Below are 19,060 nucleotides of genomic sequence, written 5' to 3'. Positions count from 1 at the left end.
GCGATGTCCAGCCCCTCTCCGGGAAGTCAGGATTGCTCTGCAAGGCAAATGTTGTGACGTACGAACACCCCCCTTTCTCCTCCTTTCCCTTTTCTTCTGTACCTGAGTGGGTGTCACCTGGTCTGGAACGTCCCTTTGGTCAGTTTGGGGCTGTCCTGGCCATGTCCCCTGCCAGGATCCTGCCCACCCCAGAGTGCTCGTGAGGGGGATGTTGAAGGGACAGCGCTGCTGCTGTGGGAGCAGCAGGAGCCAGAACTGGAGTGTTACCAACACCTTCCCAGCTCCCAACACAAAGCCCAGCACCGCGAGGGCTGCGAGGGACAGAATTAACCCCATCCTAGCCAGACACGAGCACACAAACAGCCCCACAGTGCTGCCAGCCCCTGCCTCGGCATCCCAAGGGAAAGGCAAGTGCCGCAGGATCCAGGACCTGCAGCTGGGAGAAGAAACATCCGGAGCAAACCCAGGGCGGAGGCGGCTGGCTGCTCCGTGCCTCGGGCTGCGGAGGAGCCAGCGGGGACCTTTGCTGGGTCTGTGGTGGAAGACGCCTGCAGGGCAGAAAAGTGATTGGCGCTGGGCCAGGAAAGTGGGCGATTCAAACGCCTCAGGCACAGAGTTTAACCTCTCAGAGCTTGAACTTTATTAGCCAAGAAACTCTTGCTGGGTCTAAGAGAGGGGGAAGCACGAGGGTAATTTTCGGTCTGGCCTTGCGGGGTAATGGATCCACTGGAGCGGGGTGAGGGGTGGCCACTGGCCAGGTCTCCTGGACTTCGGCTGGAGCTCTGCTTCCATGGCGGCACTGCAGCTCTGAAAGCAGAGAGAGGGAAGGTGACATGGCCAGCATATCCCAGCCCCTCTCCTCCCGGGACAAGCCCCCCAGAAGTACTTCCCTGAAGCACGAGTATCCCAAAGCATCGCTGCCCAGCACAGGGAGCTGGAGCCTCCTACCTGCACCTACAGCTCTTCCTCGTTCCCTTGTCTGTGGAGCAAAAAGCAAGGGGAGAACTGTTACACTGGGCAACGTGGCTGAGAGAGAGGGGAACGCGGGCTGGACCGCGGCCCTGCCAGCTGGCAGGACTGGAACAGGCAGGAGAGACGAGGCTGCCTGAAAACAGCGCAATACCCACCTCCTCTTCTTCCTCCCTCCGCAGTGGAACCGCTGGCCTGGGGGCGAGAGGAGCGACTGAGGCTGAGCCTCCCCCAGCCCCATCACACCCCCCCTGCAGCCCTGGCACTGCCCGGCCACAGGCTTCTGCTCAAGCTGTCCCACGAGTGCATATGCTGCTGGTTTTCATGGTTTTCTCCCTAAAATTAGTGGGAGCCATCCTTGCAGCAGCTGTGACACCACGGCCACCCCACACGGAGCGGTGCCAGTACGGAGCAGTGCCAGAACACCCAGGCAGGGTCACAGGGTGCCCTGCACACTCAGCACTGTGTCACTTTGGGAGCTGCCGAGATCCGAGGGCTCTGGGAACGCTGGTTCCTCTCTCTGGAAATGTCAGAGTTTTCTCTGCTATTTTTAATGAGTGACCTTCCCTCTGAAGCCTTGGCGCTGGCAGGGAAACACTAAATATTTACGTGGTCTCCCTCCCAACTCGCTCTCTGCTGGGAGCGTGCCTGGATGGAAAGTTCCCAGGCAGACCCGGGGGCAGGCTGTGCCCACCCCTGGTGCTGTGGGGCGGGGTTGGTTTCCCCCAGCCCCCTCCCGGCCAGAGCAGGGGACCGAGCAGAGCAGGGAGCGGAGCCCAAGGGTGTCCAACCCACCCAGGCACTTACTGAGGATAATGAGGAGCCCGATCACAAAAGCCACGACGGCGAAGATCAGCCCCCCGTTGCGGATGGTGTCATAGTCTGAGGAGGAGGAGAGCCAGGAGGTGTCAGGCCAGCCCGAGCGTGGGGCTGAGCCCGCAGCGCAGAGCCCGTGGCAGAGTGGCAGGGGGCTGCCCGACCCCTGCCCGCAGCCCCCAGGCTGCCCGGGGCACACACTCACCGTAGCTGAACCTGTCCGGGCCCTGCTCGGGCACTTGCTCTGGAAAAGAGGAGAAACTCCAGTAAGAGCCACATCCTCAATGTGGAGGTGGGAGAGACCAGGAATGAGGACTGCAAGTGAGAGAGCTTTGACTTCCTTGGCACGCAGCTGAGCCAGGAAACTCCAGGGTCCCACCCCAGGGGCTTTAATGTCCATGGCAAATTCACGGGATGCAGTTGCAGGCTGCATTTGCAGGATGGTCGGGAGCCTTTGAGCTCCAGGTGAAGCTGCAGCCAGGGAGCCGGCTGCACTGCCCTCGGGCAGTGCCACTGCCCGCAGGACTCCATCCATGGCTCTGCTCCCGCAGTGCACAGGGCTCAACAACCCCTCAGGCTCACACCTCACACCTGATGCACCCCAACAACCCCCCTCCACGCCAGCAAGCTCATCACTGTGTCAGCCACCTTACCTGACTGCGCATCCCCCTGCTGGGAGCGGCTTGGAAGGAGAAATCACCCCAAGAAGCCAAACACCAGCTGGCACCGATGTGCCACAGGGCTGTGGAGCTCTGAGGATCCATCCCCACGTCTCCCCACCCCAAATCCTCATCGAGAGCTTCCCCCGTGGTGGGAGGGACCAGCCCTTCTCCTCGCATGGAGATATGTCTGTCCTTACCGTCACCCATGGCCTCGGCGTGTCGTCCGGCGGGCGCCTCGCTCTGCGAGTGGGCACCCACGGGAACGCGCATTAATTGGGAGACAAACCTCATTAAACATTAATGGCCTCGGTGTAATGTTTATCGCAGTCACGAGGGGAGGCACAGGGCTCCCGCCCGCCTTTAGGAAAGAGGGAGGGGAGGGAAGGGCAGGGGCAGCACCCACCGTGCCAGCCGGTGCGGAGGGCTGGGCACCCCGAGCTGCGTGTCCTTGTCCCAGCCCGCCCTCCCCTTCCCATTGTCAGCCCTGCCGGGCTTCACCTCCTGCGGCGGTGACGAGCCGAGGGATGGGCTCAGATACAGGCTGTGACTGCCTTTTCCTGGAGAGGAGCGGCCAGCACGCCCCGTCCTCCCAGCCTGGCACCGAGGGTGTCCCTCGGCCGGGTCAGCACCTCCGTGCCAGCACCGAGCCATCCCGGGGCCCGGCAGCACCCCGGCACGGCGATGTCCGTGGCGCATCCCTGCCGGCAGTGGGCACGGGGATGCTGCGCCCCTCTCCGGGCGGTGCCAGCCCCGGGCCCGGCGGGGCCAGACGCCAGGAGGGCTGTGCAATCCAGTTTGCTCTAATCTCGCCATCAGCGAGCGGCAGTCACGCGCCCAAGCCGATTAACGCCGGGGAGGCCGGGGGAGAGCCGGCCCCGAGGGACGCTCCCCTTGGCGGGGCTGAGGAGCGCAGACACCCGGAGCCCGCGGCAGCCCGGCTCCGGTGCCACGGGGTGCAGCTAAGCCCCAGGAGGGTGCTGCGTGGGGCCGTCACAGTGGCACTGCTGTCACTGCTGTCACGGTGCCCTGGCAGCGCTCAGCATCCGCCGGACCGGCGCGCCAGCAGCCCGACACAGCGGCTCCCAAAAAGCCGAGGGACAAAAGTGTCCGTGGCTGCGCCCCCGCGCTCCCTTCCCACGGGCTCTGGCCCTTGGTGAGCTGCAGAAGGGAGCAGGAGGGGGCTCGGCCGGCACAAAGCCCGGCTGTGCTGCCCAGGGCGCTGCCCCTGCTCCCCTGGCCCCAGCCAGGCCACAATGGGACGGCGTGGGAAGCTGCCAGGCTGCCCTAGGAACGCCACGGCCCTCGAGACAACGCAGGCAGGCACCGATAGAAACGATATTTTATTTCTTTCCCCTTAGGTCACAGCACAGAACACACCAGCCCTCCAGCACAGCAGCACACTCGCCTATTTAAAAGGAGACACAATAGCTCAGTTTATTTTACAACAGTCAGGGTTTGGCCATTTCACACACCACAGGGAGCTCTTTGTTTCGTGGTTACACCGACGGCACACTACGGACAGCACGGGCACTCCGACGGGACACACACCGTGACACGCGGGGGCCAGGCCGGGGGTCTGCTCTGCCCAGGAGCTCTCTGCGACAGCCAGGATGGAGGGAAGGGACACAACATGAGAGACACGGTCCCTCTGCCAGGCACAGACGGGACAGAGCTTCCCGGTGCCACCAAGTGATGCCAAGCACACTGGGATACAGCCCAGGCTGGCAGCAGGGCCACCACAGTGGGATGGACACAGCAGAAACCTCTCTCAAAGCCACCCTGGAGGACAAGACCCCCTTTCCAGGGTGGGGACGGCACCCTGAGGTGTTTCAGTGCAGCCCTGGGGACCCCCACTCCTGCCCCCATCCGAGCTGGCAGTCCCCAGCCCCAGCCAAGCTTTTGCCTGCCCAAGCCTTTGAGGAAGGGCCAAAAATCACAGGCTTGCCTCTGACCCATGAGAGGACACAGGGTGACGATGGCCTCTGGGCTCAGCACGCTGTCACAGTGCAAGCTCAGGTGTGCAAAAGCCCCGAGAATCGCTCGGTGCCACTTGCTGCTGCTCTGTGGGGAGAAGGGACAGCTGGCACCAGGGGTGACACGGAACCACCACGGGACAACACACAGCACTGACATGGGTGGCACAGGGAGCGACAAAGCGTCAGGAGGGGCAGGGAGCACCAGGAGGAAATGCTGCTGCCCCTTCCCTGCCGGAGACAAGCACGGACAGGATCTCTGCTTCTCTTTAGCCCTCAGACTGTGTCACCCACCCAGCTCTGGCTTGCGGGCAGGAGCTGGTTTGTGCTGGTTAGCGGGGTCACCGCTGTGCTGCCGCCCTCGTCCACAGTGTCACCGTGCTGGGGACCTCACGCGTTTCTCTGCCACCACGGCCTTGCCTCACCCTTAGAGCAGCGTCCCACAGGTTTAACCAGGGACAGAACCGGGGAGTGCCAAGCAGGAGAGGCAGGAGAGCTCCCTTCAGCCTTGAATCCAGCACCCCAGTGACCCCAGCAAGGAGGGCTGAGCCATGGGTTGTCCCTGCCTGACTCACCCCCCACCATGGCTGTTTTTAGGCTGGGGCGTGCAGGGGTTATTGCTGAAATGGGGACAGGTGGCCCTGAAATGGCTGGGCAGGTCCCCAGAGCACTGCAGGCCCCCAAGCCCTGCCCAAAGCCAGTGGGGCTGTGCTGCTGGCACTGGGCAGGGAACGGGGGTCCCTGCCCCGCAGCCCACATTCCCTGTTCCCAGGCTTGGAGGGCAGCCCAAAGGGCAGCGCCTGCCAGTCCTACAGAGCCCGAATCACACGCACAGCACGAGAAAGGTGAAGAGAAAGTCACGATTACAACATCAGCAACAACTAGCCCTAGAGGTAATGATCATCTCACAGCAACATTACACACCACGGGAGGCAGCGAGGACGGTGAGCAGAGTTTAGTCGGGTTAGGAAACAGAGAACTGGTGCTGGAGCACAGAGGGGGACACAGACACGGCAGCTCCGCGTCTCCTGAGAGGGACCTGCTGCTGGGGTTTCAGTTTCCTCGCAGGCCGCGGGCATCTGCGCTCCGAGCGTCCGTCCTCGGGTCTCTGGGTCTGCGTGGGGAGCAGAGCAGTGGGTCAGGCTTTCCCCACACAGGGGTTGTACCCCAGCAGCACCCCAGCCAGCACGGGCTCCAGCCTTCCCCCTCTCCAAACCAGGGCACGGGCCAGGAGGTGGGGGAGCTCAGAGTGAGATGCCCCGAGGTACTCACACTCAGCTCTCTGAACATCCTAAAGCCAAAACCACTCCGGGCTGCAGGAGCACAAGAAAAGGAAGTGCAACACAAGGGAAAATCCAGACAGATGCTTCCTTTTCCTGCTGGCCTGCCTGTGGATGCTCAGGACCTCGCCAGCACTGTGAGTTTCCTTGCTGTGGATCCCATCAGTGCTCACCCCCATCCCAGGGATGCAGAGCTGCCCAGTCCCACTGGTCTGCTCAGTGCCCCGCAGTCACCCCGTACATGTCCCCAGCTGTCCCTCCCATCCCGATGCCCCCACCCAGCCTGGCCTGGCACTCACCGCATGGCTCCTGCTCAGTTCTCTGCTTTCTGTGCCGCCGTCGCTGCAGAGGGAAGAGCAGAGGGGTTTGTGGTGCCTGCCCAGTGCTGGGAGGGGGCTGTGGCACGGGGCAGTGGCACAGGGACCGCAGGACAGTGACCTTACCGTTCGAGGTGATCAGGTTCTCCGCCTGAGCCTCCTCGTCCCCTGGAGCCCTGCAAGGAGAGGAGCACGGTGAGGGCAGCCGGCATCTGTGCCCCATCCCAACATGGAATGCCCAACAGCGTGGTGGGATGCCAGGAAGGGAGCAGGCAGAGCCCCAAAGGGACACTCAGAGAGTGCAACCACTCTGCCAGCTGTGGGAGGGAGCCCGGGAGGAGTGGAGCAGAGGGGCTTTCCAAGGGAGATGTTCCCCACCAGGCTGCCCCCACTCACCTGGGCTTCTGCTTGAAACTGCACCTGCACCTCCTGCCTGCAAGGGGAGAGAAACTCCGTGAGCGTGGCCAAAGGGGGAATGGGATGTGGCCTTTCCCAGCGCCCCCCACCACAAGAAGAGCCCCTGCTGTCCCTGTCTGCCAGCCCAGCGTCCACCACATCCCAAACTTACTGAGTATGAGGAGAATGCCCACGGTGAACAGGACCACGGCAAACACCAGCCCCCCGATCCTCAGGCTCTGGTAATCTGGGAAGGGGAGACACAGGGCTCATTCCTGCTGGGTTCAGGGAAGGGGGTGGCTCCTTTGCTCGCCCTGGCATGCTCACTCACCGTAGTTAAAGGGATCCTCCTCCTCCTTCTCCTGGGTGGCCACTGAAAATGAGCAGACAAGGGGGTGTGAGGTGAGTGAGCCCCTGGCTGAGCCCTGGTGGCTCCCCACAAACCCTGGGGCTCTGGGCTCCCATGGCTGTTGCCCCACACCCAGCTCCAGCCCCCTTGGATCCGTGTGGAGGCCGTCCCCCAGGGTCCCCCAGCCTTTTCCCGAGCTGTGTGTGGGAAGCACCGGGCACCTACCGTCTGCCACGGCCGCTGGCACCAGCAGGGAGCACAGGAAGATGAGTGCTGCCTCCATGGCTACTGTGAGAGAGGGGAGAAGAGGGTGTCAGCACCCAGATGCCTCAGGGAGGGAACTACAGACAACCCATGGCCAGCTGTGTGGGCAGGCAGGGCCAGCCCATGCTATGGGAGAAGGAGCCAGGCTGGTCCTAGGAAACACCCAGGTTACCTGGTAGCCCAGCAGTTCAAAGGTAGGAGGGGAAGGGTTTGAGCAGCCAGCCAGACTTCTTTTTGTGGGGTTCTGTGATGTATTTTCGACTACCTCCACTTAGCATAAATCTCAGGGCAGTCTCAAGTTTGCTCTGCAGGCAACGGGGACAGCACCCCAACAACCCCACCCTGGGCACCCCTGGCAGCGCTGTCCAAACACTCCTGGAGCTCTGGCAGTCTTGGAACTGTGCTCATTCCCTGGGGAGCCTGGGGAGTGCCCAGCACCCTCTGTGGGAAGAACCTTTCCCTGATATTCAACCTAAACCTCCACAGACAAAAAAAAAAAAAAAAAAAAAAAAAAAAAAAAGAGGCTGGATTTACAGTTACCCTCGTTTGCTAAAACACCCAAGCCTAAATTCCTATGTCTTTGGGAGAAGTTGGCATAACTTAACCAGTTTGCTGAATATTTCCAGCCTCCTAAACTGGGACAGACTCCACTCGCACTTGGGATTATTATTTTTTCAATGTGGTGCGTTTCAATTAAAAACTTTCTCAAGAAGATTTAAGAGACACCACGGAAGAAGAGGCAAGAACAATTTTAGTTTGCTCTTTCCACATCTGCACTTAAAACTTGATTGGTTTAGAGCATCCCAGGGCTCCTCTCAGCACGGCACGGCTCGGAACGGAACAGCACCCGGCCATCAGCCCCCGGCCCGGCCCCTGCTGATGATTTGTCCCAATTAGCATAGCAATTACACCCCCGCAATGAGGCCAGTGGCCCTGGTGGGACGTGAGCTCAAAGACACACTTGCCCTCCGGGCTCCCTGCAGCAGCAAGGAGAGACCATAAATAACCTCGGTGTCCCCTCCCAGTGGAGCCTGGCCCTGTCCCTTCACTGGGAACACCCGGCCGGAGCTCGGACATTTCTGCCCGGGTGTAAGGACGCTGTGGCCGGGCTGTGACGCTCTCTGCCAGCTCGGGCAGCGGGGACATGTCCCCGTTTGCATTTGGGATGGGCACCTTCGCTGCTGGGAGCGACCCGGCACCGCTGCTCTGCCACTGGTGCCCACAACCTGCTGCCAGCGGCACCTCTCCAACTCCCAGGGGACAGGGGGGAGCTGCTCCATGTCCTGCCAGCTGGCACAGGGCACTGCAGACCCGATCGTCTGCTGGCTGCGTGCGGGGGGCACCTCGTGCCACGAGGAGAGGGCTTGGCTGATGGGGCTGCTCCGAGGGCGGGGGTGGCAGGCTGGCTGCTCCCTGTCCCCGCAGCTCCCCGCGCTGCCCCGGGGCTCTGCCTGTTGGTGTCAGCGGTGCCAAGCAGCCTCCCCGTGCCCCGGCGCCGGCCTGGGTGGCCATACATGGCCGGGGGCACGCAGAGAGCTCGCTGCTGGCCCGGGAGAGGAAGGGGGGGGTTATCGGGAGCCCTGCGCGGCTCCGATAGCGCCGAGTGCTACAGAGCTGCTGCAGCTGCTGCGCTGGATTAGTGCCGATAAGGAAGGGGCCCTCGACACAGCAGGAATTCAGCTCGCTGACGGATGCAGATCCCGGCGTGCCGCTATTCAGCCCCTCCAGAGCCTGACCTGATTCCCAGCCCACGGCCGCTGCCAGCCACGGGGGAGGCAGCTCAGCTGCCCCGGGCCGGCTCCCCGGGACACCGAGGTCCCCCCCGCCCCTGCCGCGGCCCCTTCTCCCAGTGTGTGCTCGATGCTCCCAGGATCGGCACGCGTGGAGCAGGCTCGGCAATGCCCACCGGTGCTGGCCCCAGCAGCGCTTGGCTCCGTGGCCTTTCCCAGTGCTGCCCTTGGGAGCCAGTTCCCACTGCACGGACAGAGGAGGCAGCCCCGGCCCCACCAACATTCCCAGAACCCGCCTTGTTCATCACAACAAGCGGCATCCCACTGTAGATACAAAAATGCTGCTAGCAAGGATTTTCTTGCTATTTTCTAAATCCATGAGAGACTTTTCTCTCTTACAGAAGAGGTAGCAGAGTATGTCAACAACCAAGCCACCTGCAACCTTGAAAAGTCTTGTTTATGGTACAGTAGGAAAATATTTTGACAATGGATGTTTTAGGATTTTAGCCAATCACCCCCAAGGGGTGGCTGGTCCTTTGTCCAATTAGACTATGAAGAAAAAGTCTGTAAAAGAGTTTGTAAAATAATTAAATAAATCAATCTTGCTGCACAATTCCTGCCTGCTGCATCTTCTCTCCTCCTCCTCCCTATGGCTGCGGGACACAGTCATATACCCTAGGCCTGCGGTAATATCCCACGATAACTCCCATCCTTCCTCCCCTTCCACGATTTGCCATTCCGCAGGCGATGTGTTTATCCGAGCACTGGAGGGTTTCACCCCCCTCTGCTGCAGCTGCTGTGCCATTGTGCAGCGCGGGGCTGCACCGGAGCGTGCCCAGACCAACCCCCTCGTTTGCTGAGACGAAGATTTCGGGGTAATTACCAGGTCTTAGAAACACACACAAAGAAACCACAGCTGGTGACAAAGTCACTTCGAGCTGCACGAGTCCTTCTCTCACGTTCTTTATCTCTTCACTGCCAAGGCTGCAAAGTCAGTCATTTTACCCCTGAGGGCTCTGTGTGCCCACAAGGGCTGTGACACAGCTCACACTCTCAAGCCATGATCAATATCAATCGGCTCCTGTATTTCTCAAGCAAATCACCAATCAGATTTTTGCTGTTTTGCTGCTATTTGCCCACTATTGGAGTATTCCCTGAAGAACACGCTCAGGGAATTTGAAATTATTCCCTGCCCCGAGCCCCCTCCACGTGGCACTGGGCCCTGCCCAGCCACACACGCCGCCTCCAACCCTTCGCACAGCGTTTGGCTTCTCGCACGTAGCGCGGCAGAGTTCGCTGCTGGGCCGAGCCAAGCACGCAGCACACATATGTTCTTTGTTTTTCTATCTCAATTCCTAGAATTCACACACTTCCGCGCGCTCGAACTTATCTCTGCACGAGTGAACCGCCAGGATTGGCAGTGTCCCTGCTCCAAAGGCAAACACGGCGTTCTGCAGTGCAAACGAGCCCAGCTCTCCTCCAAGGAAGCATATGCCTTGCAAAGAGCCACAGGTTTTTTGGGTTGCTCCAAGCTGGCCCACCCACTTCTTCCTGAAGCTGAAATAAAGTGAGAAGAGCGAGCACTGCCGAGGGTTTGCCGTTCTCCCCGCTCCTGCCTTCCCTCCTGCTGAATCCAGCTGTGCCTTGGCACAGGAAAGGAGAGGAAATCCAGCAGCTGCCACATCCCACAGCCCAAATCTCCCCCTGTTTTCTCTGCATCGGTGACACAAAGTTTGGAGTCACCACGGGCAGTGGCAATGCCTGTGACTTGAACCTAAATGTTGGGGTTTCCTCTTAAAACAGCGAGATCTGGCTGAACATGGAGAAAGGCAGAGCAGCACAGGAGTGGAGCAGTGGAGGCCAGAACTCCCCTTCCCGCTCATGCCAGCTCAACCTGCTGCCTTATGAGGGAAACCAGACATTTCCCCCCCATCCCTATCTCCACAGAAGAGCCGGTGGTAGGAGGCAGCAGCAATCTGAGAGGCTCGGGAGGAGGAAGCAGCGACACAGAGTGAGGAAGTACACGGAGTTTGCTGTTTTCTGGGAGGACGTGGATGAGAGCGGGTTCAGGGACTAACCCAGGGCTGCCAGAGGCAGCCACAGCTGGACCTGCCCCACGGTGAGGGTCTGTTCCCCCTGCCCAGCACAGCCAGTGGTGACACCAGCAAGAGTGACAGTGGCAGGGCCACCCTGGCACCAGGAGCTGGGAGCCACCCGCACCCACAGGAGCCGGCTGGGTGATTCACCGCCCCACCGCCGCCCTGCCACGCGCACAGCCAGCATTCCCTCCACGCAGAGCACAGCCGCAGCTCCTCCTCAGCCTCTTCCTCCTGGATCATCCCTCCTCGCCATTCCCACGCCGTTGCCTTGGTGTGTGTGCATGCATGGAGCCCTGGCTAGGGAGAGGGGCAGGCAAATCCGGGCAGACAGACCCAGTCTCTCCTGCCTGGCTCCGCTCTCTGCAGCATGGCAAATCCTGCCAGAGCGAGGCAGGTGAATTTGTAACGCTGTTGGATCTCCAAATCCCCTTTTCCTTCCCATTGTTTTGCATAGATCTGCCCTGTCAAGTCTCAGCCATCACAGCGCAATTCCGGGCAGCCTCCGCCTTCCGTCAGGAGTCCTCAGGGCATCTCCCGAAGATCAGACCTAGTTAAAATCTCTGGTTTCTGTGCAAAGCCCCCCAGACCGTGACAGCAGCGCTCCTTTGCCCGGGGCGTTTAAGAGCGTGCATGTGTGAATGGACATTTCCAGCTCTGCATAGATGTGCTCTTCTGCCATTTCACGTCAGCATCAATCTGGCTATTAATGTGCCTGTTGTTGTGCCTCCTGCTTCCAAATGAGAGAGGAGAGGAGATTTCCAGCCCTCGCCATTCCGGTATGGACGGCCCTTCCCAAATCCGGTGCTGATTCAGAGCCTGACTGGATGGGAGACACAAACCTGGCTTTACTACGGTCTAATTGTCTCTTTTGCTGGTTTGGGGTGTCTCTGAGCGCACCGTCCCCCACCTGTACCCCAGAATCCCACTTGCCTCCTGCAGGGCTTCTTCCAGCCTCATGGAACTGACCCTAAACCATCAAGGAACCTCAGCCAAGACTGCCTGGCCATGTGTGGCTCAGCACAGTCCCCAGCCCCCCAGTGACACCCCAACGAGGCAGCCAGGCCAATCCTTCGCTGGGGCAAACCTCCAGTGCAAACCCTGCTGCCTGGCCAGGGAACCCAGCCCTGGGCTCGAGCAGGCAGTAAACATCACCACCACCTCCCACCAGGAGTCTGCTGCTCCTGATCCCTCCTTATTTAATTAACAGATAACCAGGTGCTGTAAACCTGACCATACACCTGCCTGGACCGTCCCATCCTCCCGCCACACCCTCGTTTGGCCGCACACCAGCTGAATGAACCCGGGCTCTGCACGGGCACCAGCCACGGGAATCCCACAGGTGAGACACAGGAGAGGTTACCTGGAGGATCCTGGTGGTGAGAGCACCCCAGAGCACCAGAACACCCCGGCAGAGCAGCGTGCCACAAGCTGTTTGAGGCTCCCGTGCGTGCTGGGTACCACAGCACTGCCACGCTCCGCCGCACATCACAGCGGACATTTTCTCCCTTCTCTCCTCCGCTGTCACCATCAGCCGCGACCACCGCGAGCACGAGGCACACAGCAGTCCCCAGCAGCACGGCTGCTGTCCCCACCTACACTGCCCCACACACGGAGTGACGGGCAGCTGGCACAGCCCCCCAGGTGGGACAGGAGAGGCCAGGAGAGGACACCTCCATGCCAGCAGTGCCTGCGGTGCCTTCTCCATGCTCGGGAATGCAACAGCTGCAGAGCTCTGCAGCCTCTTTACACCTTGCAAACACACAGACAGCCTGAAAGGCAAACACGGGGGACAGCTGGGCACAGAGCTGCTGGCTTGCTGTGCCAGGGAGTGTCCTCCACACCTGGCAAAGCCGTGGCTCCCCACCGTGTTTTACCTGAATGGGTACGTTGAGACAAAGCAGATACAATTTCCAGGTGAGCGTGAGCTGTGAGGCGCAGGCAGACTCACACCTTGCAGGCACAGGGTATTCTCCAGCCGGTCCCAAACGCTCTAACAGGTGGCCCAGCTTGGCAGCCATGGCACTTGGCGCTGGCAGCTCTCCACCTCACTCCACCTTGGAACCACGGTCCAGTTGTGCATGAGCAGGGATTCTCCGGGTTTGTCTTTGTTTCAAACTGGGAGCAAAACCCCCAGCAAGACTGAAAATCCCAGCAGGACCCAGCAGCATCTTGGAGCACTGTGGGCTTGTCAAAATGGGTGCTCCATTCTAATCCACACACGGCTTTCCCCGAGAGGCTGCTCCTTCACGCTGCTTATTCACATCCACACAAACCACCTGTCACTTTCCCTCCCACAGAAATATCCCTGCAAGATCCAAGTTCCACCACATGGACTCCAAAATCCGTTTCTTTGGAAGCATTAATTACACACCCTGAGAGACATGCTCTTCCCTTCCTCCGTACGCCTTCCCGGGATGAGGCTCTTGGCTGTTTACGCACGGTGTTACTACAATATTGAACAACAGGAGCCAGAGCGCTGCCAAGGGCTGCGAGAGAGGGATCCCCCGGCTCCCCGGGATCCCCCCGCTCCGCACAGCCCTGCCAGCCTGGGGAGCACCGGGCGTGCTCCGGGTCTACCCGCGGTGGTCTCGGGCGGGGTCCGCCGGGGCATCCTCCCCTGCACGGGGGGCTGGTAACCAGGCAACGGTGGGATAAGGGAAACCGCGATACCCGGCGTTGCCATGGCAGCCGCCGGGGCCGGGATGCGGGCGGGTGGGGGGCGCGGGGCGATGCCCCGGGGCAGCGGGGCGAGGTCCCGGCCGCCTCCCCGGCGGGAGCGGGCTGGGGCACGGTACCGCACCCCGGTACCGGGGCACGGACCCCCGAGCGGGCACCCCCGAGCCGCGCGCTGCGGGGCGGACCCCGAGACCCCCCCAGCCACCCCTTCCCTCCCTTCCTCCCCACCGTTCCCCCGAGACCCCTCGCCGGCCGGACCCACCTGAGCTGGGCAGAGCCGGGCAGGGCCGGGCTGGCCCCGCGGCGCCGGGCGGTGCCGGGGGAGCGGAGCGGAGCGCGGAGCGGGGCTGCCGCACAAAGGGGAGCGGGCGGGCGGGGCGAGGGCGGTGCCTGCGGGGCGGGGGGCGCGGGCAGCGGCGGGGGCGCGGCCAGCACGGCCCGGCCCCCGGCGGCTCCGAGATCCCCCCAGAGGAAGGCACGGGGATGCTCAGGGGAATGGAGCCCCTCAGCTCTTGACACCGCTGAGGGTGTTCAGCCTGAAGAGAAGCTCCAGGGAGAGCTTCGAGCTCCTTCCAGCGCCTGAAAGAGCTCCGAGACACCTGGGGAGGGACTGAGGGACTGATGGATTGATGGGATTAGGGGGAATGGCTTCCCACTGCCACAGGGCAGGGTTAGGTGGGATATGGGGAAGAAATTCCTCCCTATGAGGGTGGTGAGGCCCTGGCACACGGTGTCCAGAGCAGCTGTGGCTGCCCCATCCCTGGAAGTCTCCAAGGCCGGGTAGGATGGGGCTTGAAACAACCCGGGATAGCAGAAGGTCTGTCAGGGATTTGGAGCTTGAAGATCCCTTCCAAGCCAAACCATTCAGTGATTCTGTGGTTCTACAAAAGTCCCGGTGCCTGCAGGCAGCAGCTGTGAAGGGGAAACGCTCACCTGGCTGTGAAGCCTCCCTTCCCACAGCAGAGCAGGCCTGGACTCTGCCCTGAGCTGCGCTCCAGGCATGGGGGGAGCGAGGAACAGACTGGGAGCTCCTCTGGGGCCAGCAGAAAACACCCACAGGTGAATTGGCAAACACAGCACAGAGGCTTTGCTGTCCTGCTGCCTCCTGAGGGCTGGGAGAGGGGCTGCCAGGCTGCCAGGCCAGGTGGCCCAGTTCACAGGGCTTCAGTCACGGCACTCAGCCAATCTCAGGGGCCACCCAGGTCAGGGTGGGCAGCAGGGCCACTTCCAGCAGGGCCTGGCTCAGTTTCAGGCACACCCAGGACCTGTTACCTGCATTAACTGCCCCAAATCCACCAGCACTTGGCGGCTGCAGGAAACCAGACCCTTTGGGTGTCACCCAGAGCAGGCTGGGAACCAGCCCACGCTTCAGCCAGCTGGGACAAAACACTGTCAGGCAGAAGGGCTGGACAAAAAGCCCTGTGAAAAGCACTGAAAGCCCAGTCACAGAGCTTTGTGGCAAGCCCAGTTTGTCCCCATCAGACAGCCAGGCGTGTTGGGAGGGGCAAGATTGGGAGGGAGATCCATGTTCAGTCCAGGATGTCAGATGGGAGCAGGGTGCTAGGGGCACTGCCAGGCAGTAGCTGAGAGCCATGGGCACCACTTTCTCCCTGGCCAGACTGGCACACCTCTGTCTGCCTGGCTCCTGCTGCTGCCCTGCAGAGCCATTTCTTCTTGGAAAAACACCTCAGCAATGCTGTCACCACCGAGCTGGCTCATCCCCTATTAACTCCAACGCAACTGAGATAGAAATCAGGTGGTGATGGCACCATTCCACAGCCATTTCCCTGCTTCCAGTAAAACATAAAAAGAACATAAACCAGCACTGGCATTTCAAGGCAATTATTCAAAGGGTCAAGAGATACAGACCAGCACCGAGGAGCTGGAAAACATCAAGTCCCTCTAATACAGAGGGACAACAGGATAAGGCTGTCAGTTACCCTGCAGAGAGGGAGGCAGGGATCAAGCCATTATAATCAAATTTTGGGCTTCTCTGACCTTATCTGCTCCTCAGCTGTCATTATCCACAGCACACAGTGAAACATTCAGGTGTGACCGTGCCCTGGGGGCTGCAGCGAGCACGGTGGGGCTCTGCAGAACCCTCAGCACAGATCCCCTATGCAGCAGCAGCCAGGACACAGCTGGATGTGGCTGGGTGTGCTCCACGCTCTCCTTCCCTTGGTTCTTTACTTACAAATTCCCAAGGAGCTGCCCAAAGTGAGTAGAATCAAAAAAATTAGCAGCAATTATTTTTTTCCTGTATAAAGTCAGGTAAAATTAGAGACCCCAATGTGATTGTGGGAAGGGAAGAGGAAAAGCAGCTCCAGCAGTTGCTCGTGGTAAACATCTGCTCCCCAGAGCTGTGCTGCTGGAGAGGCTGTACTGAGCTCCAGCTTCTCTTCTGGAGAAATTGGGCCAAAAAGTAATGTGGAGGCCAGGCAGGATATGCTGATTTATGCTAACAAAGGGGCTGGGCTGATCTCCTCAGCTGTCTGAGTGAACAGGAGCACTGCCAGGGGAACAGTGAACAGCAGCTCCAGCAGGGCATGATTTCATCTGAGCCCGTGTCCCTTACCCTGGAGCAGGTGTCTCCTCCCCAGACTCGCTCTCCAGAATTTTCCTCTCCAATTTCAAGGTCTCTCCCTGTAATGCCATGCTTGGAAATTGCCTGTTCAGTGGCAACGCAGCCCTCAGCCCCACCAGGGACACGGGAGAATGGAGCAGTGACAAAAGCTGCCTGTGGCCGTAAGGCTCCGTTTACCCCAATAACATCATTTTCCATCAGGTCCAAGTCATTCCTTGTGCCCTGAGCTCCTGCAGGAGCGGGCATCGAGCAGCGGCTGCACTGAAGCTCCTGCACTGCCCCGTGGAGCAGAGCTCGAGCTGAACTCCAGCGACTCCGTGCCAAGTGATGATGTTACTGACCATGGAAGGGAACCAATCCCCAAGTAGAGGAAAAGCATTTTTGCAGAGAAACATCATCGCTGAAACCCTATAAACAAATCTGTTTTGACACAGCAGAACAAAGAGCTATAAAAGGAGAGATCGGGAAAACCACCGCTAATGGGCGGTAATTCACGTGGTGCCCGCCAGGCTGTATTTTTGTAATTTGCATCCCTTTGGGACCCTGGCCTATGATTTCCAGAGCACAGAGGAACATGGGAACAGCCCGGCCAGATGTGGGGCCACGCTCGGCACCCTTTGTCTCGGAAGATGCTCTGGAGCAGGACATTGAGCGAGCAAAGGGCTCCACAGGTGACGGCCTGGGCTGTCCCAGGAGCTCCTCGGGGCTGGGCTGGTACCCACCACAGCTCTGCTCCCCCGGGGGATGGACGGTGCTCCAGGAGTGGAGGCAGAGTGGTGCCCAAGGTGTCTGCCTCAGCTGCACGGCATTTGGGGTCAGCACGACAGCCGTGGCCAGGCAGCTTCACAGGAAAATAATCACTCCTAATCTGCTTAGAAAAGTTCATCCCTTGGGAAAACACAGCATACCTACCCGTGGGCCTGGGGGGAGACACTGCTGGATGGCAGGTTTAGAAGAAATAAATTAAATTTGTATTAGGGGCTGAAAGCGTTTCTCTGCTGTGAGAGACTTTCAGAAGAGCAATAAGCCCTGAGGAGGGGAAATCCACAGCAGAGGAGAAGGTCCCACACGTGCTGAAATGTTACCATTACTGGTCCCAGAACACAGCTCCAGCAAGATCAGCCCTTACTGGGTTCCAATTTTTGGCTTATTCCTTCTCAAGAGATCAATTTCTCCAGTAATAAACCAGTACGAGCTGCTGCTCCGCTCCGACTTATCCACAGAAACCCCCAGATCCCAGAGAGCCTCTGCACAAACCTAAGCTGGGTCTGTGGCTTGAGGCCTGCTGAATTCCCACTTTAACCAGACCAAAACAAAACAAAACAGGGAAATCAGGCAGGGCCCCATCCCTTACTCAAGATCAGCTGCTTCTGTTTATGGAAAATTGTGTTGCCGTCACCGCTGCACACGCAGGGCAGTCCCGGCAGCCTGCCCAGCCTCGGTGTGCGGGGAGCGGGAGCCCACTGCTCCTCCCTGGAATTCAGCAGGGGTGCCCAGGCCCTTTTCACAGGTTATGAGGTGGGAACAGTCCCCTGGGCCCTGCACACTCCGTTCTTCACAGGCAGCTCCTGCATCTGTGGGAGGTTTCTGGGCTGCTGCTCTGAAAAGGGATTTGAGGTCAGGCTGACTTGGTGCTTCCCAAAAGGCACCGACTCCCTTTGTTTCAGTTCAGGTCTGGGGCAGCCACCCAGCACTGCTCCAAATCCATGAGAAGTGAAGCAAAACCAGGAATTCACCCACCCCTTCCCATCAGCAGGGAGGTGGCAGCCCCAGTCCCAGGGAGAGGCAGGTGCTTTCTGCACACCCAGAACCAGACCGGACCTGCTGTCCCAAAATCCCAAACCACAGCGGCCCATACCCTTTTCCAGGGGAAGTGGTCAGTGCTGGGAACCCAGGGGATGTTCCCAGTACCTGAGCAACCTAAAACATTCCTTTTCTCCCAGCCACGAGCAGTAATGCAGAGGGTGAAGGGCAGAGAGGGCTACTCCATTACATGCCCCACATGCCCGCTCCACAGGGGTCTTTGGTACCTTGGCACAGCATTGCTTCCTTCCCAGCCCATCCCAAAGATCCATCTCCACGTGGAGCACTACCAAAACATTTATTAGAAGAGTGCAGGGTGGCCAGGCTCCACAGGACATCCCTGCAGCTGACCACGGGGCTGGGGAGGGGAGCAGGCAGCCTCTGCTCACCCTGGCGATCTCCTTGTGTGCCCCAGCATCCACAAGGAGACGCAGGCATTTGTTTCCTCGAGGGAAAGGTGTCCCTGCTCCGGTGTGGGCAGGGAGGGCAGGCTGGCTGTGCCACCCCTGCAGGCACGAGGCAGCACTCGGGCACCGCAGAGCTCACAGCAGGGAGATCCAGGGCTGGCTCACCCTGGGCACTGCCCGGGTGGGTGACTGCTCTGCACCGCACTCCGGTGTGGCCTTTGGCTGCCGCCGGCTTCTGTCCCACCTCGCACAGCCGCCCCCAGGGTGCAGACCGGCCCCACACCGCTGCCGAACCCTCCCCGCAGCAGACTGAGAGTGGCTGCGGTCCTGGGAGGGAGCGCCGGCTCAGAGCAGAGCCACGGCATGGAAAAACAAACAAACAGGCATTTCTGTCGCAGGGAGGGACGCACTTCCTAAATCCCTCCGCAAACAGGAGAGCCCCTCCCAGAGGGTGGAATATCTGCACCTCGGGGCTCCCCTTCGGGACAAAGCTGCCAGCGTGGCCCCGGAGGCGTGGGCAGTGTGGACACAGCTGCCACACCGTGCACCCTGAGGTGGCACAGCTGTGACGTGGCAAAAGGAGAGAGTTCCCTCTCCACGGGCACTGCTGGCAGCCCCTCGCCCACTGAGTGTGCCACGGCCCTGGCAGGAAGCACTCGCACACCCTGTCCAGACAGGTCTATTTACAGGAGAAGAGCCACAGACACGGGGCGAGGAGGTGTCCCCCAGCCAGCA

The 19,060-nt window shown here is 60.2% G+C and overlaps 1 protein-coding gene across 1 annotated transcript; it reads right to left on the bottom strand.

The window, feature by feature from the left end:
* Positions 1-643: 643 nt before the first annotated feature.
* On the bottom strand, positions 644-13,892 carry LOC309582041 (uncharacterized protein). The gene is made up of 14 exons (XM_082297014.1): positions 13,794-13,892; positions 6,988-7,050; positions 6,745-6,786; positions 6,586-6,660; positions 6,414-6,450; positions 6,144-6,193; positions 5,431-5,534; positions 4,400-4,508; positions 2,645-2,740; positions 1,991-2,029; positions 1,777-1,851; positions 1,128-1,164; positions 949-979; positions 644-807 (listed from the first exon to the last, which is right to left on the bottom strand). The coding sequence occupies exons 2-13, from the start codon at positions 7,043-7,045 to the stop codon at positions 955-957; spliced, it is 747 nt and encodes a 248-aa protein (XP_082153140.1). The 5' UTR covers positions 7,046-7,050; positions 13,794-13,892; the 3' UTR covers positions 644-807; positions 949-954.
* Positions 13,893-19,060: the final 5,168 nt, after the last annotated feature.

This window comes from Coloeus monedula, assembly GCF_965178545.1.
Source record: "Coloeus monedula genome assembly, chromosome: 25".
Taxonomy (NCBI): domain Eukaryota; kingdom Metazoa; phylum Chordata; class Aves; order Passeriformes; family Corvidae; genus Coloeus; species Coloeus monedula.
The sequence above is the reverse complement of the archived record's forward strand: the minus strand, read 5'-3'. Positions and strand labels throughout refer to the sequence as shown.

What these genes read in the sequence shown, in the direction of transcription:
- LOC309582041 (XM_082297014.1), bottom strand. Translation starts at nt 7,045, where the DNA reads ATGGAGGCAGCACTCATCTTCCTGTGCTCCCTGCTGGTGCCAGCGGCC. An exon ending in GAACCTGATCACCTCGAACG is followed by an intron (nt 5,535 to 6,143) that starts GTAAGGTCACTG and finishes CTCCCCACGCAG; the next exon opens with ACCCAGAGACCCGAGGACGG. An exon ending in CGGGCTCCTCATTATCCTCA is followed by an intron (nt 1,165 to 1,776) that starts GTAAGTGCCTGG and finishes TCTCGCCCCCAG; the next exon opens with GCCAGCGGTTCCACTGCGGA.